This window comes from Vicugna pacos, chromosome 4, assembly GCF_048564905.1.
Source record: "Vicugna pacos chromosome 4, VicPac4, whole genome shotgun sequence".
NCBI classification, from domain to species: Eukaryota; Metazoa; Chordata; class Mammalia; order Artiodactyla; family Camelidae; genus Vicugna; species Vicugna pacos.
The window spans coordinates 4,636,412-4,651,880 of record NC_132990.1 but is presented as its reverse complement, the minus strand read 5'-3'; the positions used below and the strand labels follow the sequence as shown (position 1 = coordinate 4,651,880).

The window sequence follows — 15,469 nt, the reverse complement described above, 5'->3', positions numbered from 1 at the left end:
TGGGTGATCCACCCTCACCCACAGCCTCCACTGTTCCCATACCCTGAGACTACCAACCTTCTGTGCAAACCAGCTCGCTTTCCTGAAAACACTATGTTTAAATTCACCTACACCTAACTACATCTGTGTTTAATCTGTCGTTACATCTTTGGGCTATTTACCATGTTAATATCATAAATCTGACCCCTCTTCTCCACTTCATTCAGGCCTTCATGATTTCTCACCTTTATCACTACAACAGTATCCAAAGTGCTACCCTTGCCCCCTTCTAGATCAACTTCCTTTAGCTGTTAAGTTTCTAAAATTCACACCTGGCCATATGACTTCTCTAATTAAAATACTTCGGTAGTTTCTCCATAGCCTTCAAGATAAAATAAAAACTTCTTATAATCATACATAAGGCTTTACACTTCATCATCAGTCCTACAGCATCCCAAGCTCAAGCGGGTCTAAGCACCCGCAGTTCCGTGAACACAGCATTTGCTTCCTCACCACCACTCTTTGCACGTGCTTTCTGCCGACAGGAATATCCTTCCTAAAACTCCATCCTTGCTCTCCTAGTCATCCTTCAAAACTTCAAAGGTGCTATATCATCTCCCCTAGGAAATGTCTCCAAACCCCCAAGACTGAAGAAGTGTCCCTTGTCTGTTCACCATCACCCCTGTACACAGCTCAACCAATAACCCAATCACACTGCCCTAGAGTGACCTGGGTACCAGTCTGTAAATTCCCTGAAGGTAGGAATTAAGTGTTTAGCTTTACCTCTCTGTGCTATACTTAATCAGTACCTATCTATTATATGAACATGTATCAAAAAAAGAGAAATCCACACAATATAAACTGCAAGGCTAGAAACTGAAAACTACGCTAATATAGTCATGAGTTAAATGAAGAAAGTTAACCTAATTACTCTAAAAACACTTTGTTAGATGACCTATTTCAGGATCTAATGAGCTAGCCAATAAAAAAAAAATCCTAAATAATCATTAAAATATCAAAAACTCAACAAAAGCAACAATTTAAAAACTTTAAAACTAAATATGTTATTCTATTTCTATAGCCTTGTTTTTCATACCTTTCCTTCCCTAATTCTATGTATCAGTTCCTTTCTCCAGTCTTTACATTAACTGTCCTTCCAATTACATGTTGCATTCTTTCCTTCCCTCAATCCTTTTCACTTCTATGGTCCCTTCAATTCTTCTTTTAAAACAGAAAAATACAAATACTGTCTTTGTCATCTCCGTCAGCAATTTTGTATAAAACAAAGGAAATGTAAAAAGCAGTGAATGGAATATCACCAGTCAGAGTGATAGAAAAAACCACACGCATGAATCTGGGTGGGTGAGTTCCTAACACCAAGCAGCTGATCTGAACTGTGTGCATACTAAGTGGAGTTGGACCAGCATCAGCGAGTCCTTGGGGTTACTGCAGCAAGACAATGGAGCGTCGGAGAAGAGCCCACTTGCTGGTGGTGAGGGCAGCCACCACCCAGCCCTACAACAGTCTCCAACGTGTGCCCGCCCTTCAAGAGGAAGCAGACACAGACAGGAGAATTCAGGAAGTCCAAAGCTATCTGGACTAGCACAGGGGGGTAACCGATCTGATGGTGTTTGCAACAGGAGCCAACGGGCACCAGATGCTAGTCTGAGCACACCGGCCAGGATACAAACTTTAGGACACAAAATAAAGACTGCTGCTCCCAGGGCACTTCTGAATTTTCAGCACAGATTCTGAGAGAGGGAGAGAAGCACTTGGAGAGGAATTATAAGTATTTAAACTAGATTGGTAGGGAGAAATAATTTTTTAAAGGATAGCGATTGCTAGAAGGAAAGAGAGTACATTCGTTTAATTACCTGAAAGTAACTTTCTAAATCCACTCAATATTAGTTCTTGTAGGCAGGGGAAAGCTCACCCTAAGGACCTATGTCTTATGGAATTCACAACTGAACAAAAATGAAATCTCTTGAACAACTTTACACCCAGCAAGGTAATATAACAGCAAAAGATGTGTTTGAAAAAGTTTCTGGACTGTCAAAGCAGCACCTTTAAACAACCAATTTAACTCAAAGCAGTAAGATTTACTCTTACCCGTGTCCAGGAGTTAAGTTGTGATTCTCCAGAATTCTGTGGATCTTTGTTAATCAGACAACACAAGCACCATATCAGAATTTTTTGGCTTTCATCTGAAAAAATGAAAGCTACAATCAGTAGGTTTTATCAGTAGAAAGGATAATCAGTATAAAAATCTGTAAACATTATACTTACAGGAAATATACTTATGATATTTTAGAAAAATTACAAACTACTAAGTTCACAGAAGAAGCATCCAGGAGCACGTGCAAAATTAACTGTGTAGGGTTTTTTCCTTCTTGTGGGTTCAGGATCATTTACGTTAAGCCTTTGTGTGATCAATGCTCTTTCTATCACAGCAGCAATTTTTAAAGCCAAAAGAAAATTACAGAAAGAACTTTAAAAAAACAAAACAAAAGCACAAACTAAAACTGGCTTTTCTCAAGATCAGTTCTTTCATATTCAAACCATCAGTACTTCCAACCTTTTTAAGGCAACATCACTGCTATAGGCAGTAGTCATTATTTCTGATTTAATGTTTTTATTACCTGATTGTCTAAGATACCCTCAACTTGTTACAAATAAATGTAACAAAAAGGATTTTAAAACGTATTCTTTTCAGTACCAAATGGTTTGGAGAAAACAGAAGCCTTTTACATGCTCCTAATTCTTTACAATGTAAAACTTTACTAAATACGTGATATTGTTATGTGATGTTATGATAGCCTTTGAAATCTTCTGTTTGCCTAGAACACCTGGGAAAGCCATTTTCGTTTTCCTCCTTTGGTAACTAAGTCTATCCAAGATGGAGACTTTATAACACAACTGAGAAGCCAAACTGAGGCCTAACTGAAGATATCAACACCTGAGCCAGAGCCAAGCACCCACAGACGTTATCACAAGGCCACTGAGGTGAGGCGGAGGAAACGCAGCACCTGCAGTCCCTCCCCTGCAGAACCACATGATCTCTTTTACTTTATCTTCTGCAATTTCATAAGCACAGCATTTCTAAGGGCTTCACTAACAAGAAATCAGGAAAATAAAAACTACAATAAGCTACCCCTGCATCTTCAAGCACAGACCAAAGGACTCTGACAGTAATTTTAAGCCCATTCCCCCCGCCACAAACATCCATAAGTTTATGCTCTCCTAATAGCTAACATTTCTGAACAAACTTTATGAGGAGTTATTCTGCGGTTTATGAACTCAAAAACATCACTGGCTTGCCTGAGATCAGTTCACTGCAAGAATCACGTAGCTTAATCTCTGAAGATCCTAGGGTTCTTCAGGTGGAACCAATAACACCAATTAAAAATGTGACTCTTGTACTTCCTATGTTTTAAATATCAGAAGAAATTATAGCTACCTACATGTCACAAGCGTGACAAACACATCCAATGACATGCTTTCACAAGCAGCTTCCCGTGTTAAAGAGAATACAACCTGATGAGGAGCATTTCCAAAAATCAGACACTCCCCAATAAAAAGAAAAAAGAAGGAGAAGAAAGAAAATGTCAGTTTATGGAGTGTAACTCTAAAAGAATCCAAAAGATGGGAGTTTTCCAGGTGTTGAGTGATTATACACATGTAGTTCAACAAGTGTATTATTTTTTACTTTTCTCTCTAAAAGAAAAAGAAGAGCCAGAGAAACTTCTGCCCAGCCTTTAGGAGGTGGCTTTCTTTGCCCAGAGTCAATGCACTGAAATGTGCTGCTAATGAGCTTACTTTGCTTCAGGGATTTAAAGGTGCAAGCCATCACCTGTTACTCATGAGGGCCACCAGCACTGTCTTCGGGGGACAGCGTCTGCCAGAGTCCTCCCGGGAAGCCCAGACATCAGGACTGGAGCACTGGGGGATAGAAAACTGCCTGGGATTCATCATGGAGGCAGTTACTGACAGCAGATCTTAGTGCAAACTGGGATCCTGAAAATGGAGGGAAGGGGGTGGGGGAGGAATATACCAACATACATTTGCCACCTAGTATTTTTTTGATATCTTGAACTAGAATTCCAAATGAAAGCTATATTAATTCTACAGTTTAAAAGTGTGAAGGCAACATTTTTTTAGACAATATTTATTGTTTTAAACTGCCAAAGTTTGGGGCAAATTGTTACACAGTAATGGACAGCATGAGAAGAGGTTATAGCTATAGTATGTTAATCATGAAGGCAGAGCAAGAACCCAACAGCGAGAATTCCAAGGAGACGCAGGCAATAATTTTACACAGAGAACACTACTGAATAAAAGGTGTTTTCTCCCTTTCTATTATTATCTGTTTTTCCTCTTTTCTTTGTAGTGTCTTTTAATTTCCAAATCCTTCCTTCTTCCTTTTATCCTGATTTCTGACCCAATCCTCACTTAATGTTAAGGAAGACTTACTTCTTTCCTTGATGGAGATTGCCTACTTTTACTGTATTTAAAAAGTAATTTTGATATAATAAAACCTTGAGAAAAGATCCTTTCCTGGAAAAAAGTGCCCAACTAGTGAAACTACAGTGGCAACACAGGCAAGATCTGATTACTCATGGAGTTCTGTGTCTGTCAATCTTCTCTACGAGCTCAAAACCAAAGGAATACCTCAAACAGGAAACCCATTTAATGGGCAGTTCAAAAGGTAACACACGCATTTAAACAGAAAGGGAAGGACAATTTGTTTCTGGTTGTCAGAAGGGGCCAAAGTAATGGAGATTAGGTGCTAACGAAAGGTCACAGACAGATACAAGTTTAAGGCTATAGGGATAAATCAGTTCAGCCTCTCATTTTAACAAAGAATCAGACTCAGTGAGTTCGGTGGTTTGCCTTAGAAAATTCCACCTCGAATGTAAATTGGTGCAGCCACTATGGAAAACAATGTAGAGATTCCTTAAAAAACTAAAAATAGAGTTACCATATGACCCAGCAATCTCGTTCCTGGGCATAGACCCAGAGAAAACTCTAATTCGGAAAGATACCTGCACCCCAATGTTCACAGCAGCACTATTTATAACAGCCAAGACATGGAAACAACCCAATGCCCATCAACAGATGAATAAAGAAAATGTGGTGGGTGTGTGTGTGGGTGTGTGTGTGGGTGTGTGTGTATAATGGATATATATATACACATATATATATAATGGAATATTACTCAGCCATAAAAAGAATAAAATAATGCCATTTGCAGCAACGTGGATGGACCCAGAGATTATTACACTAAATGAAGTAAGTCAGAAAGAGGAAGACAAATATATCACTTATATGTGTAATCTAAAAAAAATGATACAAATGAACTTATTTACAAAATGGAAAGACTCATAGACATACAAAACAAACGTATGCTTACCAAAGGGGAAAGGAAAGGGATAAATTAGGAGTTTGGGATTAGCAGATACTAATTACTATACATAAAATAGATAAACAGTAAGGTCCTACTTTATCGCACAGGGAACTATACTCAATATCCTGTAATAAACTATAATGGAAAAGAATCTGAAAAAGAATATACCTATCTGAATCACTTTGCTGTATACCAGAAACCAACACAACACTGTAAATCAGCTATACTTCAATAAAAAAAGAAAGATAATCCCATCTCATCTACTGTCCTCCAAGTGTCAGCCCCAGAAAAACCTTCCCTGTGAAACTCTCCTTCCCTCAGCTCCATGTCCAAAGCTCCATGACACTAACCATCACCCTGAGTATGGCTGATCTGTTAGGGTCTCTTTTCTCCCTGAACAGAAGCTCTGTGAGGGCAGAAATTGTGACTCATGTTTTCCTAGGGCTTGGCATATTACAAAAAAAAAATTAGTGAATATCTGTGCAGTGAATATATACATTCACATGAAACTGGCTGGTGGTAAAGCTGGGACTGGAACACTTCAGCCACAGTGATGTGATCCACAGGGGCAGATCATTACAACAATGTGGGCTTTAGAGGAACAGGATCCTGGATTTTACTAGTTTTGTATTCTGAAAAAAGTGATATGTTTACTCTAACCCATAATTATTACCCTGCAAGACTATCAGGAACTCAGATGCACCATGCAGTCCACAGGGAGCACTGCCCAGCACAAAGCAAGCAAAGCCTCTCCTTCCACTTCTCCGGTTCTACCACCCAAACTTTCCCACATCTTAACACTTCTAAATTAGGGATGTGTCTTACATCCACCAGGTACACTTAAAGGGCACTGTATTTCTTTTTTCTAAAAAGTGGTTATTCAACCCATGAAGTATCTAACAATGAGCAGTGCCTTTAAATGGAGGGAATTCAACAGTTTCTTTTCTTTTCACCTGCCATCAATATCACTGGCCTAGGTCAATGTTTTTCACACTTTTGGTCATGACCCATCAGTGGACTGTAAAGTCAGTTTGGGATCATAAAGACCATTAACAAAGTGGCAGAGTGGATATGAAATGCACATAACAAAAGGAATAATTTTTTCATGGACTGTGTGTGTGCATATGTGTATGCATGCATATATACAGATGTACAGAAAATGTATTTCTGGTCAAATGGGTATTGAAAACCACTGGACTAGCTGAAATACATAAATTTAAAGCAGGAAGTGTGGTCCTGGTAGGCAAACACCGTGATGGCTTTACCATTTTAGATCAAGAACTTGAAGAAGCTAAGTTGGTAGGGGAGGAAGGGTCAACTCAAGGGGGAAACGAAGCATGAGGCATAAGTGAAGAGGAAAAGGCACAGATAAGGACAGGGGCAGAGTGAGTGAGTCTGAGCACATGCAACGCACCCACACATGCACGCTCATGGGACCAAATGTGGATGTAGTCCCTTCCCCCGCTAATCCAAGCTCCTTATAAGGACTTACAATAGGCTAGGAAAGAGAAATTGTATAATTCTCTAAAACATCAAAGAGGAATATTCATTTCATTTTTGACTCTACCATCATTAATCTTTGACTTTAAAAAGTATGAAAAGTAAATATTTCATTAGTTAACAATATAGTCAAATCAAGGCAATAAAACTCGACCATGCACCTTCAGATATGCCTGCTCCATCCTAGGACAACAAACAGAACTACAATCTCAATTACTGCTCTTGAGAGACACTGAGCCTTCCAAGGCACCACACAGGCAAACTAACAATTACAAACCAGTGTAGTAAGGGTTATAATCAAGAGAGATGCTGGCATAACTTAGCCCTAGCAAGGTTTGAGGACAGGAGACAGGAACACAGTTCCAGGCAAAAGGAATCACACATCACAGGCCCAGACATCATGTGCCCTTAGGCACTGCTGGTAATTTAACCTGACTATAATGCACGTGGGTTAGTTGTGGAAGATTAAACAGGAAACGAGGCTAGACAGGTAAACAGGAGGTCAGCGAAGGGACACCTCCCTCAAAGTGTCCCCAGATTTTGCTTAACCTTGGGTAAAACCAAAATGTCACCCCTAAAGACTCACAGAGCCATAGCAGGATTCAGACAATGAAGAATTTTACACACAAAAAATACTATGTGAGTTAATATGAAATTATAAAACAATGAAATTACTTATTATAACCACTTTACACTGAATTAAAAACAAGGTTGCAACCATCATCTGGGAATTTTTACCCTCTAATTCAAGGAGTTCTATTCTCCTATATAGCTGGGTGTGTGTGTGTTTGTGTGTGTATATTTGTGTATCTATACACACATACACAAACATATGGACAACAATAAAAGGTGTCATCTTTGTAATGGAACAGAGAATACATTTGATATAACTTGTTTCATGAAAAATAAGAGAAAGGTTTATAATCCAAAGCTCTGTATTTTGTTAAACAATGCAAAGATGAACATTATCATTAGAAATTTGTGTTCCAAGAGGCCGTGCTTTGGATTCTTACCATATGCCAAGACAAAAGGATTCCGACAAGTTTTTGCCAACAGTTGCCCAATTGTGGGGAATCTTTCAATGACTGTATTTGAATCCTGTAAAAGAAAATTACATTTCGGTCAGTAAAAGGACACTATGCAACTCAGCAAGACTGAACTGACACTACAGACTGAGGGTGCTCAAATGCTTCTTGTTTAGTATGTATTTTAGAAAAGTAGGGGAGAAAAAGATCAGAGAAGATCTTCAGGTAAGTAATTCTAATAAAGTTGAATAAGCAATCACCTTATTTCATCCTTAAACCAGGTCATCAAGTTCCAGTAAAATCAATTTTGCTGCAAAATTAATTTTATTTTACTGATACTTAACAATCAAGAAAGGCCACTTTATTTAAAAATAACAAAGACTGCCTAATAGTGAAAAAAACATTATGGGTGATTAATATCTATATAACTCCATATCTGCATCCTGGTTTTTTTAATCTAACATAATAAGAGAGGTTCCTAGGTCAGCTCCAGTGCAGCTATCTCAAAGTAGGTTTAGAAGGCAAGAACTCTGGAACTTGTAAAAAGAAATAAAAGCAGCCAAAGCTCACAGATAGCAATCTGTTTATTACTATTCTGATTACTATATGCTAAATGACATCATACTCAGTCTGTAATAACCTAAACCGAAGACCAAAAAAAGATGAACCAAACAGAAAACAGCTTAAAATTAACAGTGCACGTGCTGCTGTACGACCGGCCCTTTCCCCACTTCTTTAACCTTTCAAGAAAGTTGCAAGTAAGACCTGAGATAATGCGCATATAAACTGAAATGATAAGCACTTCCTACCGCTCAAGCAATAAATTCCTCATAGTTGTTTCAACATCAAGGCCAGTCCCGGACTCTCTGGAGTCACTTTAAGGTTAAGTTACAAAAAAAGAATTTTAACTTAGCGCTGGTTGTTCATTCAGACTGTATCTTTCTTTCTAGTTTCTAAAGACAAGTGAACTCCTTATCATCATCATGAATTATTCTTCAAATTTCCTACCTGCTCCTTTGATTAAGGAAAGAAAAATATAACACAAGAATGCCTCCACTAAGTGACAATTTTGCTTTTCATTTTGAAATTAGAAAATAAGCATAAACAAATAATATTTTCATAATATGAAACAGTGTTATTTCATAAAAATATCTGCTGCAGTAAAAATAAGAAATCTTACGTCAAAATGAAAATATATCCAATTTTGAACACAATAACATATAACAATAGTGAAGACACTCAAAATCTTAATATGCGCAATATCCAATTTTGAACACAATAACATATAACAATAGTGAAGACACTCAAAATCTTAATATGCGCAAGAAAAGTCCACTTAAAATATACGTAAGAAGAATCTTAGTATTTATCATCTCTTAGTAGAGCTCACTTTAGAACAGGGTTGAAAAAAAGGTAAGCATTTCAGCAAACTCTTCAACAGTTAAGAGATGCAAAGGCCTTTAAAAGAATCCCAATTATTACCTGACAAGTGTCAAAGTCTTGTTTATTTAAAAACCACCTCATTGGTCAGGAAGTCTCATGTGACAATATAACTAGTCAAGAAAGGAAAGACTGAAGTCATAGTAAATCAGAAAGTAGGAAACCACATCTTTTCTCCATTATTTACAGGTTATTTTTCTGTCTAATCCTTCAGTATGTTAGGGCAATACCACAAGTCTCTGACTGCATTCAGACTGGATAAAATCTGGTGCAGAGTTCCTGATGTCACAGAATAACTCATTATTTTGGTCCACTACATACCATCTCTTTCAAGGCTTCATACATCTGCCTCAGGAACTCCTGGAACTGAGGCAGGTAAAGGCAGATGTCTTGCTGGGTTTCCAAAGTGGAGGCCTGTTTCCATACAGAAAGCTTCTGCATCCAAAACTGATAATCAGAAGAAAGGCCTATTGAATCTTGGGCCATCTCAGAAAACAGGAAAAGGTGATGTACCTTTCACAGTGATCTGCCAAGCACTGCAGGAACAGTGAATACACATCAAATCTGTAAGAAAGAAGGAAAAATGAAACATTTAAAAAAGGATCCTTTACCAGTGCCTTTACAACCACTGATGAATGAAAGGAAGATTACAAGGGACCAAAACAGCATGCCTTCTGTGACGTCATCTCTTAAATCTTTTAAAATGTGTCACCCATCTGTGTCCCTGATTTTTACCATTGGAACTTTTTATCGTGAGTAATATTACACCAAAAGTCATTATACCTCTACAGGCATATGCTAATTATGTACAAAAAGCACAGCTGATAATACTTTACACCTTCTTTTTACGACTGAGCTATTTTTAAATATTCTGAATATGAAGTTCATTTGAGTATTTTAATGTAATGGGAAATCAAAAAATCCATGGGCATTTAACAACAGTCTGCGTCTAAGAAGTGTTTTTGAAGTTCTTATGTTTTATATGCATTTCTGGCTTCTCATTTAGGTGTAAAAAAAAAAACTTTATGCAATACTGTCTAAAGAATTTTCTTCCCAGTTCCTCTTTTTAGAAAAAAATAAAATAACCCATTCCATATGCACTGATTTGAACAATCTGCTTAATTTAAGACTAGTGTATACACTTGAACTCCATTCACAAGAAGAAATCATATTTTAGTAAAAATGTGATAAACTCCAATTATTGAGAAGGTATAACTAGTCCTCAGTGACAGAAAATAAAAACTCATGAACTTGACTTGCCACATCTAAAGTGCACGTTAACAAGAACAGTGGGGTTACAGACAGCCAGCGTGTGCCCCAGGCAGGGCTAGGTAGATACACCTCAGCGCTATCCTCGCTCCTGGGCAGAGAAGGAAAGCTGCTTCTCAGCAGGCGCAGGCTTTTACAGACTCAGACTTTCCTGGGGCAGGGATGACACTCAGCTATCTAATTTCAAAAGATTACTCTGCAAGTGGTAAATAAGCAATAAGAGACAGATAAAATGCTCCCAATTAAATGACAAAAACATCAACAAAGGAGGTTTTCATTACTAAATAGGAAAATAAGAAAAACAATTAGGAACGTTGTACAAAAAATTCTAGACCAGGAAGATGTAAGTTTTTAAATGGTACTAAAATTTTAGTCTTGAAAAGTACTATATATTTTTTAAGTTTAATAATAAAGGGAGTATATATGCAACTGTCAAATGGCACCTAACAGCCCCAAATCAGAGGTTGTCTCTGATTCCTCCCTTTCTCTCACGGTCTCTCATCCAAGCCCCAACATGTGTCAACTCTACCTCTAAAATAAATATATGTGATTTCATTTGACTTCACCCATTTCTTTCCATTTCCACTGCTGCTCTCCCATCCCATTCCTGTCCATTTCTTCCCTAGAGTCTTCCCTCTGGTCCCACCTGTTCCTCTCCAATTAATCCTCTGTACTGCTGACAAAAACAACTTTCCCAAATGCGAATCAGACCCAGTACACTCCTGCTTAAAACCCCGTGTCAATACCTTCCTTGGAAAGAAATCCCAGCCCGCTGCAGAAAAGATCCTAGCTCCTTACCAGCGTCTCCAAGGCCCTGAACAATGTAGCTCCAACACATCCTCCCACCTCCTGTGTTGCCTCTCCCCAGCTGACCACAGTCCAGTCCAGGTCTCTCATCTGCTCTACCAACACCCCAACCCCTTCCCTACTTCCAGGCCTTTCTGCTGATTCCTCCACAACTCTTAGCACATTGGTTATTACCTTGGGCATTTATTTGTTCATTCAGTTACTGCTGCCTTCACTGGTATGTACATTCTCTGTCTTCCTTGAATTTAGCCCATGCCTGGTAAATACTCAGTAAATATTGAATGAGGGAATAAATAATTCACTGGTATTTTTCAAAATATGGTTCTAAGCTAAATGCTATAAAAATGCCTTATCAGATAAAGAAATTTAAATTTTAAAAGGTAACCCCCCCAAAAAAGAAATTTTGAAGGTATTTTTGTTATCTATGTAAAACTTAATTATTATCCCATTTTATAAATACAATAATAATAGCTTGCATATATACATACACACACACACACACACACACACACACACTCTTAACTGTGCTCTTGGCAATATATTAAATACTTTATGCATACTAGCTAATTTAATCTTCACAACAATCCTATGAAATGGGTACTACTGTTCTCATTTGACAGAGGCATGGAGAGATTATGTAATTGCTCCCAAAAAAGATTATGTAAAAGCCAAAGGAAGCAACTACTAGCAAATAGCAGAGCTATTACTGTGGGATTTGAATTCAAAAAGTTTAGTTCTAAGGTCTGTGCCCTTAAACAAAGAAATGAATTAAAGAGACAAATCAATGAATTTCTTACATATTTCATATTGTACTAGATGCAAGTCAGTTTATATACTTGGGAACACTTAATTGAAGAACTTTTTCATAGAAGATACAAGAAACAAACATTTTATTACAACAAAATTACAAACAACTTTTACTTTAGCAACAGAAATGTATCTAATTGTTTTAAATGGAAAAAGCTTTAGGGATCATGCAATGCAGTGATCGGGGATACTCTATTTCACAGCCTATCTGGGGAGGGGGAGGTGGGAGCAGGAAGAAGGTAGTGGTTATGAAATGAGTGGTGCCTTGGTGGTGATGATAGCACTGGGGGTGCTGCCTGCATTTGGTGCCTAGAAGCCAGGGATGCCGAACACACTGCAATGCACTGGGACAGCAGCTCAAAAAGGAAAATGGTCCTTCCCAAAGGCCAGTGATGCCCCTACTGAGAAATGCTGATCTAATCTGAACACTCTAGAATGGGCATTTGCTGGTTTTGCCTGTTTAGCATTCCTCCTCCATTTCTGGTTATAACACCCTACTTTTGCTTTAGGAAAGTCTCTCTCCTCCATTCCCCAAGTTTTGGTGGGTCCATTTAATAAGGTACCTATGCCATCAGCCAAGGGGTGGGATGATGATTCAAGTTAGGCAAGCTAGACTCTCTGCTGGGAATCTGAATCTTGAGTAGATTGCCATAAAGGTGGAAATAAGTCATTCAAAGGCCCTGGAGCTACCCTAAATCCTGTCCTTAACAAAGAATGGTTTTTCAGCATTCTCTTTAATTTTGTCAGCTACCCAGGGGCCTTGCAATAAATACTTTTTAAATTTTTTCTTAAATTAACCACTGTTGGTTTTTGTGATCTTCAATAAAGGAACACAAACTGCTGTAGTCTGATGTTATACAGTATCTGATACAAACTGATACCTTTGGAGAAAGCAGGGGAATTTAGAACTGCTACTAAGCCAAGTCAGAGAAAATGGCAGTGAACCTTCTGTTCATACAGAGAACTGGAAACCAGACGTCCATGGAAGGAGAAGGTACTACAGATCAGCGAGGAACCGCCCTCACACAGGGCCCTAACTCACTACACTCCTCTAGCAGGCACAGCCAAGGGAAAGTCACTGGACTATCAAAAAAGCAGTCACACATCTGGTGACCTACCTGCAGAGAACCCCACTTCCCCAGCTGAGGGGCCAGTGGGTCTTCGTCAGTGACATTAGGCTGTCATAAACATAATCAAATAGTGACTCCAGCGCCTGCTGCACTTTCAGATATGGGTCCTAACCGGGGCAAATTACTGCCACCTCTGGCACCTAGAATATAGTTATGAAGCTGGTAAATGCATTTCTCCATGGGGATAAACTTTCACCTGCCTCAGAGACATCAAGTCAGGTCACGGCACATTACACTGGCCTACCATATTGAAGGTATCAGGCTGGCTGAACCTGGAGAGCTGGAAGATACAGCTGCCTTATTTGCACTCCAGATGGTGGGATATAAACCCTGTGAACATACAGGGCCTGCCACTTTAGGAAGTTTCTTATAATCCAGTGGTCTCTGTTCAGTCAGGATATGCCCTTTAAAATGAGGATACACAAGAATCTAGTACCGGCGGTTGCTTCCATGATGGATGATAAGTATAGGAAAGGAACTGTCCTTTTCTGTCCTTTTACTGTATACCTTTTTGCACCTTTTCAATTTAATGCCAAGAGTACTAATGGACTAACTCAAAATTATTAATAATAAATGAACAAAAAATAAAGTGAATGATAACTGCTGTACCTTAAACCTACTAAGAAGCAAAAAATGCTTGGCTGAGACCTCTGGGATCCTGAAGACAACATACACAGTGTGGATTATAGGCCATTTATCTGCTTCTACCCATCTGCCTGGCAATGAGAAAATATGGGAAGGACCCAAAGCAACAATCTCTGCACAGGCCTGTCTGCTCATGCTGAAGTGCTCTGCCACTCAGCTCATATGACCCTGCAGATCCAACACTCTTCCAAGCTTCTGTGGAAGATCTGGATTCTGGAAAAAGTCAATGCCAGGCCTCAGTAACTGGACTGATCGTCCAAACCACAAAGCTGGGTGTACCCAGCAACTCTCTATCATCATGTGTGAAGTATGCCTGCTTGGTCAAAATGTATGAGTGAGGTTTCTGGATGCTATCTGGATGCTATCTGTATATGTTTTGCTTGCTATGTCATATAATTTTTAAAAATCCCCTTTCATTTTTCCATTCCTACTACTGCATGTATAAAGTATATTACTAGTAGATAAATTTTCTAAAATCTGTACATTACAGAATATAACAAAGATGGGAAGAGGAACTGACATTATCCAGAACTCCTAGACTTGAAGTTAGATGCATTAACCAAGTACTACTTTGAATTAGCTCCTTTTTTGAAAAGAAGATAGAGCTAAATTATGTTACCTGAGAGTGTTTAAAAAGTTCTGTATGTGGAAAGCAGTAGTTTTGAATGTCCCGAGTAACCAACAAGCAAAAGGTAGTGAATATATCTGTTGTTTTTGCCCACCTAGCACCCTCTTCCTGTTCTTTTAATACACAGTCAACCCTCCCTATTCACAGGTTCTGCATCTGTGGATGGAAAATATTAAAAAAAAAATTTTTTTTCAGAAAGTTCCAAAAAACAAAACTTGAATTTGCCATGTACCTGCTAGCATTTATGCTATATTTACAACTATTTACGTAGTATTTACATTGCATTAGGTATTATAAGTACTCTAGAAATGATTTAAAGTATATGGAAGAATGTGTGTAGGTTATATGCAAAATAGTAGGCCACATTATATAAGGGAGTTGAGCACTGTGGATTCTGGTACCTGTGGGGGTCCTGGAACCAATTCCCTGCAGATGTCAGGGAAGACTGCAAATGCACCCCACTTTTGTCCTTCTTCCTTTCCATACAGTCATAATGAGACTGTGGATCAAGGTTTGCCTTGAGAGTTACACAGGTCTAACAGATAAAACTAACTGCTAGGAAATACACTATGCAAATAAAATGAAGTTTATGCCATTTATCTGACACCACTTATGAACCGTAGACTTTCACCCAATAAGGACAATACTTTATGATGGCCTCACTTAAAACACAAACTATGCAGTGTATGATGTTGCTTTTTTGGCAGTGATTGCTGAATGGGTTTTTTTTTAAATACAAAAAAAGTAGAGAAAACAGTCAAATGAACTCTTATGTACCCTTTAACCAGTACAAACAATTATCAAGATTTTCCATTTTTAAAGCAAATCACAGATA

The 15,469-nt window shown here is 38.4% G+C and overlaps 1 protein-coding gene across 5 annotated transcripts in view; it reads right to left on the bottom strand.

Annotated features, from left to right (window-relative positions):
• FANCC (FA complementation group C) overlaps positions 1 to 15,469 on the bottom strand; it is a 183,718-nt gene that overhangs the window by 112,097 nt on the left and 56,152 nt on the right. For all 5 annotated transcript variants that reach the window (XM_072959173.1, XM_072959174.1, XM_072959172.1 and 2 more), the window contains 3 exons: positions 9,670 to 9,912; positions 7,897 to 7,981; positions 2,089 to 2,183 (listed from right to left, as the gene is read on the bottom strand). In XM_072959173.1, coding sequence (XP_072815274.1) covers positions 2,089 to 2,183; positions 7,897 to 7,981; positions 9,670 to 9,834 — 345 coding nt within the window. In that variant the 5' untranslated portion in view covers positions 9,835 to 9,912. The remainder of the gene's footprint in view (positions 1 to 2,088; positions 2,184 to 7,896; positions 7,982 to 9,669; positions 9,913 to 15,469) is intronic.